General features: G+C 39.0%; 1 protein-coding gene across 2 annotated transcripts in view; it reads left to right on the plus strand.

Moving 5' to 3' along the window:
- satb2 (SATB homeobox 2) overlaps window positions 1-7,116 on the plus strand; it is a 243,207-nt gene extending 236,091 nt beyond the window's left edge. For both annotated transcript variants that reach the window (XM_080198766.1, XM_080198767.1), the window contains exon 13: window positions 3,955-7,116. In XM_080198766.1, coding sequence (XP_080054892.1) covers window positions 3,955-4,413 — 459 coding nt within the window. In that variant the 3' untranslated portion in view covers window positions 4,414-7,116. The remainder of the gene's footprint in view (window positions 1-3,954) is intronic.
- The last annotated feature ends 661 nt before the right edge of the window (window positions 7,117-7,777 follow it).

Raw genomic sequence — 7,777 nt, forward strand, 5'->3', positions numbered from 1 at the left:
CTGAATGGAAGACTGCGACCAATGGTTTTCCACAGAAATCAGTTCTGGGACCTTCGTTGTTCATAGTATATATAAATGATTTGGAAGAAAATGTAGCTGGTCTGATTAGTAAATTTACAAATGACACATAAATTGATGGAATCGCAGATAATGAAGAGGATTGTCAGCAAGATATAGACCGGTTGGAGTCTTGGGCAGAGAAATGGCAGACGAAGTTTAACCTGGACAAAGGTGACATAATGCATGTAGGAATTATGCAGTAAATGGTCGAACCCTTAGGGACTGGCAGAGAGATCTGGGCATACATGACCACCAATCACTGAAAGTGGCAACGCAAGTGGATAAGGTAGTCAAGAAGACATACAACATGTTTGACTTCATTGGTCAGGGCATTGAGTATAAAAATTTGCAGGTCATGCTGCAGCTGTACAGAACCTTAGTTAGGCCTCATTTAGAATGTTGTGTACAATTCTGGTTGCCACACTACCAGAAGGATGTGGATGCTTTGGAGTCAGTGCAGAGGATGCTGCTTGGTCTAAACAGTATTAGCTATGAGCAAAGGTTGGATAAACGCAGTTTGTTCTCACTGGAATGACAGAGGTTGATGGAGGTGGACAAGATTATGAGTGATATGGACAGAGTGGATGGTCAGATGTTCTTTCCTCAGGTAGAAAAGTCTAGGGGACATAGTTTAGAACATAGAACATTACAGCGCCGTACAGGCCCTTCGGCCCTCGATGTTGCGCCGACCAGTGGAACCAATCTAATGACCCTCTAACCTAAACTATTCCAATGTTATCCATATGCCTATCCACTGACCATTTGAACACCCTTAAAGTTGGCGAGCCCACAACTGCTGCAGGCAGGGCATTCCACGCCCTTACTACCCTCTGAGTAAAGAACCTACCTCTGACATCCGTCCTATAATTATTACCCCTCAATTTAAAGCTATGTCCCCTCGTGTTAGCCATCACCATCTGAGGGAAAAGGCTCTCACTGTCAAAGGTGCTTAGGTGTGTTTAAGATGCATAGGTTAAGATGCAAGGCAACTTTATCATGGGGTGTGGGGGGGGTGATGCTTGGAGAGGTGGTGGAATAACAGGCACGATAGCAGCATTCAAGAGGCATCTAGATGAATACATGAATAGTATGGGAATGGAAGGATACAAACTCAGTAAGTGCATACAGTTTTAGTTTGCGCTGCCTGGGAGGGTTGCCTCACATCCTTTAAAAAGTACCTGGAAGAACACTTGGCACACCAATGCTATGGGCCAAGTGCTGGGATTAGGTGGGAGATCAGGTGTTTCTCACGTCGGTACTAATACGATGGGCCGAGAATCTTGTTGAAGTTGTAAAGACATTGGTAAGGCCACACTTGGAATACTGGATATTATTAAATTAGATACACACTTGGATATTATTAAATTAGAAAGAGTGCAGAAAAAACTAGAATGCTACTGGAACTTGATGGTTTGAGTTAGAAGGAGAGGCTGGATAGACTGAGACTTTATTTTCTGGAGCGCAGGAAGCTGAGGGGAGATCTTTCAGAAGTCTATAAAATAATGAGGGGCACAGATCAGTTATACAGTCAATATCTTTTCCCAAAGATAGGGGAGTCTAAAACTAGAGGGCATAGGTTTAAGGTGAGAGGGAAGAGATACAAAAGGATCCAGATTCTTTCACACAGAGGGTAGTGAGTATCCGGAACAAGTTTCCAGAAGTAGTAGCTGTCTTTTAAAAATTGTTCAGACATTTACACGAGTAGGATGGGTATAGAGGGATATGGGCCAAACACAGGCAATTGGGACTAGCTTAGTGGTTATAAACAAAAGGCGGCATGGACAAATTGAGCTGAAGGACCTGTTTCCATGTTGTAAACCTCTATGACTCTATGACATTATACATGAAGGTAATAAAGCTAAGAGACAAATGTATTTCTAAAAGCTGATCAAATCCCACAGTTTTTCCACAGCAAAGACATGTTTAAAACAGTTAATGAACCAAAGCTGCCATTGCCAAGCAATATTCAAATCCTTTTGACAGTAATTCTGATAGAAACATTGTGTACTAAACCCTGTTTTGCTAGTTACTCAGTATGCTCTGACATGGCCTTTAATTGGAAGACTTGTGATTTTTAAACACAGTTTTAGTTCCCTAAAGGAAGATCCTGGAATTAATTTCTGCTCTGCACTGAATTAATTGATGTTATCCTGCATAATGGTAGAAGTATCACAACCAGCCTCATTACCTTGGATCAGGCCAATGAAATATTGAGCAGTGTTCATGATCTTCTCCATCTCTGTGACCTCCTCCAGCCCCACAACCCACTGAAATCTTTGTGCTCTTTCGATTCTGGTCTTGTGTGCGTCTCATTGACCGTAGACATTTGTGCTGTCAGTTGTCGAGGCCCAAGCTCTGGAGTGCCCTCCTTGAACCTATGCATACCTCTCCCATCCTCTCTTTCCCTAAAATGCTTCTTAAAATCCCACCTCATGACCAAGATTTTGATCACCTATCTTAAGTGACGTTTGAGAACACCTTTTCGGAAGTGCTTTGGGCTGTTTTTCCATCTCAAAGTGACTCTGTACATGCAATTTGATGTTGATTGCTATTCAGCAACTCCTCTTGGAAACTAGCATCTGTGTGCAAGTTGGTTGATGAGTTGGACTGAGCTTTGATCATTAAGTTGGCTGCCAATACTCATTCTCAAAGTTCACACAAGTTCCAATATCCAATACCTGCAGGGGAAATGAAAGGCATTAAGAAACCTTTTTCTGTCTTAATGAATGACATGATTCTCTTCTATTTATGTATTTCTGCTTCTCTTCAGCATAAGTCATTCCCGTCTTTGTTGGGCATGGCAAATATCTCTGAACTAATTCTTCACAGTGAGATTGTAAAGTTGAAACTCAAGTTTTAAGAACAAAGAACAGTGCAGCCCAAGAACAGGCCCTTCAGCCCACGAGGTCTGTTCTGAAGCAAATGCCTTTCTAATCTAATAGTTCCTTGCCTTTATGTGGTCCAAATCCCTCTATTCCTTGCCTATTCGTATTTCTATCCAGATGCCTCTGGAACTTTGTTAAAGAATCTGCCTCCACTACCTCCTCTGGCAGCACGTTCCAGGCATTCACCACCCACTGTATTGAAAACTTGCCTCTTATATCTCTTTGAATCTCCCCCCTCACTTTCAACCTATGCCTCCGAGTAATTGACCTTTTGATCCTGGGAAAAAGATTCTATCCAATCTATCCCAGCCTGTCATTATGTTGTAAACCTCTATCAGGTACCACTCATCCTCCACTCCAATAAAAACAATCCTAATTTGTTCACCCTTTCCCATGCTTTAACATTCTTCTGATAGTGTGGCGACCAGAATTCTACCAGAACTGATGCTGGTATCACCAACATTTTTCAGCATGAGAATGAGCACAGTCAGAAAATGTAAAAGGAAAATGAAATGTGTCACAATTATGCTTATAAATCAAACTTCATTCTGAATTTTGTAGAAGAACGTTCAATGCTATGGGCCACACCGTATGGAGCTGCTCTTGTGTAGCATGGAGAAAGAGTTGGGGCAGAGGATTAGATTAGGGTGCAATCGAGAAATAATTATATTTTCTGAAAGAGAATTAAATTTAGCTAAGATCCAAGGATAAGTTTCACTACCATAACATCAGGCTGTGCAAACTTGATTAAATATCTAAACCACCAAAGATGAACCAGTCTATCACATTTAACATGCCTTTTGCAACTGACCTTGTCTGCATGGTATTATTAATATCCTGAAGTATTGATTTATTGCAAGCCCTACTATATAAACAAGTATTTAGTAGATTTTTTACAATTAAAATCAAGCAAATCTAATTAAAAGGAAGAAAACAAAGTGCCTATCAAAAAATAATTATCAACATGAATTGGGTCAGAGAGTAATTTTGTGTTTCTTCAATAATTTAGGCTATGCACAGACAACAATCCCAGCCTGCGAAAGACAGTTCACCCCCAAGAGAGGACAAAGCCACTCAGCAACAAGCTGCTGATGATAACTGTGCCAAAAAGCCCAGATCACGTACTAAGATCTCTGTGGAGGCGCTGGGCATTCTTCAGAGCTTTATCCATGACGTGGGTCTCTATCCTGACCAAGAGGCCATTCAGACCCTTTCTGCCCAGCTGGATTTGCCCAAGCATACAATTATTAAATTTTTTCAGAACCAGCGTTATCATGTTAAGCATCATGGCAAATTAAAAGAACACTTGGGAACCACAGTTGATGTTGCTGAATATAAGGATGAAGAGCTGCTTACAGAGCCCGAGGAGAATGACAGTGAGGAGGGCTCTGAGATATATACCATGGAGGGTGGAGAGGAAAACCTCAGCAAAACCAAAGCCAAACCTCCAGAGATAGACCAGAAATGATGTGAAGCACACCAGCTAATACTACATAAAAGAATATTGTCAATTCTATGTACAGCTTTATGTAACGCATTAAGTACGTACAAAGTACAGCAGTATTGAATTTGCAGGTCTGATTAATGTTGCCTTGACATAGAATACCAGAATGGATTTCATTCACAGACTGAGTCTTACAGACTGGGAAAGATTAAACTCACTTCAGAGTTTGCTTCACAACTCAATCCTGCACTAAAAATTAAATAAAGAACATTGTGGGCAAGTTTGAAAAGGACATTCTCTTCGAACCTACTCGGGACAAAGGTGTTTTTATAAAGTTCTGTGACTGTACACTGAAATGTAAAATGAAGGTTCATTAGGTTGCACCCTCAAACCACTTTATGATGAGTTGTTTTGTCTTTTTGATAAGGTGCCCTACTCTGCTAGGGAGGAGGAGGGGTGGTAGGAGGGGGTGACTTTCTGCTTTTAAAAGTTTTTATTTATTTTCTAAATACATCCTGATTTTCTGAATATGGCTGCCTGCCAGGTGGCTATGAAAATATTTTGGGGTTTGTATTTTTCACAAAAAAGACACCACTGCCAAAAAACAAACAAAATCAGCAAACACAAAATACATCTATGAGAACGCACACAATTTTACAAACTTGCGTGTTTGCTGCTGTGTCGTTCAGTCAATTGTATCTTTTATTTTGTACTAAGTATTAATATTTTGATTTATGCCAAGAAAAGAGGCAGGTATGGATTTCAGTCATGCCGGGCAGTGTTGTAAGTGAATGATCTTTTACTGGAATCATAAAGTTGGATTTCTGCAGCAGAGACTGAACTAACCACACTAGTTAAGCAGGAAAAGTCATAATGAAATGGGGTGTGAATAACATAATAATATTCAGGGTTGCACAATAATAAAACCTGAGGCCTACTCCCCTGTATACAGGCTGATGCATAGCAGTCTGTTGCTGTTCTCCATAAGCTTGGCTTGCAGCCTTATGTGAATCAATTTTGAAGTTGTAAAATCAGTAGGCCGTAAAGAATTTACAGTTTCTTCTATACTGTCACCAACACCAACAAATTTTTCTCTAACTTGACAATGATGCTATTGGATATTTGCAGATGAAGCTGGCATTTGGATGATTAACTCTTTAAATCTGGAATCCCTCACTTTCTGCTACTTTAGTCCAAGTATTAAACTAAAAGCTCAAAGTAAATTAAGGTGAGAAAAATGGAGTTGAGGGCAGATGAGCCACAATCTGGATGAATGCAGCAGTAGGCTTGAGGGACTAAATGGTAGCTGTTACCAATGTTATTAAAAAGGCTAACACTTCTACTAAAAGAGTAAAAAGAGGAAGATTAACACCTTACTTAGTATGTGTATGCTAATAACCCACAGCATAATTTCAGGGCCCTGTGTGTAATGTGCAAGGGTGGGATTTTCTGTGCACCCCTCATGCCATATTCTGCAGCGGCGAAGGCAGCCCGCCATCGGCAGGCGACACGATCTTCTGACCCTGCTGCAATCAATGGGGTTTCCCGTTTATATACGTCCCCTGCTGCCGGAAAACCCACAATGGGGCATCGCTATTGGTGGGACTGGAAGATTCCAACGGCAAGAACAACCGGAAAATCCCGGCTCAAGTCTTTTTACTAAATTGTCATCGTTTTCTGATGGCAATCTAGTTAAAGAGTATTTCTTTGTCCACAGAGAAAAACATACTTATTTATCTTCCTTGAATACCTTTCTTTCCCCTGTCAATATGAACAAGGTGCTGCCAGTGTCAGTCGTGCTCTGCAATGCTGGCTATTGGTGTTCTGTTTGCCAAGCAGCAACTTGAAAGGAAAATAAAACAGGACTCCGGATTTATTGTCTTATATTGTCAGGAGCATTTCAGATGTGGCTTAGCACCTATTAAGGAAATTGATAGAAATAGTAACATTCAAGTAGGAAGACTTAAAATCAGCCATTTTAACATGGAGTGGAACCCTAGCTAATTTGTCTCAGGATTGCCAACAGAAGACTTGATCTTAAGCAGAAATGAACTTTATTCAGGGATGAACAGATGTTAATGGAGATAGACTAGCACTTAGAAGAAGCTGCTCTTACACATATCTGTATCTTTAACAGACATGATTATAAAAAAACCTCCACTGTAGCAAAAAGAATCAATAATTAGCTTTTCTGCTGTTTTTGTGTCGTTTATTGTGACGAGAAACTTCTCAAAACCAATTATTTCTGCTGAGTTTGTACAAACTGTTCAATTAATAAGGACACAAGAAGTTTTTTTTTTGTAACATTTTAACCAAAATACGTACTGGAAATTGTCAACGCTAAGTCTTGCCTATTCAGTTTTATTACACTGCAAGAACTGCAGTGATTTTAAGTGAATCTATGGGCATTTTAGCCTATGGTCTTGCCAGATTTGAAAAGTACAATAAGCATATATGTCTATTTATTCATTACCTGTCATATATTATCTATTTGGAAATAATAAACTTGCTTTCATAGTGCCTCTTGAGAAAGCACAAATTTCTGCCTTTGGTGAAATGAAGAATAATTGTGCTTTTGTATTATTGACAATGTGAATATAAAATTAACATATTGTAAATGTTCTTTTTCATGTGAATCAACCTTCTATCTGCGTTATCACAAGGTGATAATTATTTTTAAGTTATGTGCATTGTTAAGCCATTAGATCCTCTGTTGTTGAAATAAAATACATTCAATAAATATGTCTAAATTTGTCAAGTAATGTTTGGTATTTGAGTGTCTCTCTGTGCTATATTTTCTTGGTAAACAATTAAGCAACATTTGAGAAAATATTCTCCATTATATTTGTGCTGTTTTTTCCTCTTCTAGTTCCTTTGTAAATATTTTCTGTTTATAATTAAAAAAAACCCACAAATTACTACATGTTAGGAAATGTTTGGAGCCCATCTGTCCATGATCGGTGGACATAATAAAAGACATTATTGTATCACTAGTTTGTACATCCAAGCAGCTTCATATAAATATCATGACTCTTGATGATGGTTTTTGTGTGCACTGTGTCTGGCTGAATGCCATGCACATTAAAACAAAACAGTTCAGGGAGTAGTGAGCCAGACAGCATATAAAGACTTTACTCAACATTCAAATCTTTACCCAGCCTCTTAAAAAGCCTAAAAGATGGAATTATTTGTTTTGATTAGAGAAACAGGATAAGATGCTTTTTGAAAAAGACCAAAAAGAGCACTTTTTGATAACAGGAATAATGAACATGATAGATATCAATTTTGACTGTATATTTCACAATATAAGCTATAGATTGCTGCGCATTTCCATGAGGATGCTATTAAGATTTAACATTATATATTAATATGATGCTAGAATAGAAGA

This window comes from Carcharhinus amblyrhynchos, chromosome 11 (assembly GCF_965287045.1).
Source record: "Carcharhinus amblyrhynchos chromosome 11, sCarAmb.v2.hapA, whole genome shotgun sequence".
In the NCBI taxonomy this organism is placed as follows: Eukaryota; Metazoa; Chordata; class Chondrichthyes; order Carcharhiniformes; family Carcharhinidae; genus Carcharhinus; species Carcharhinus amblyrhynchos.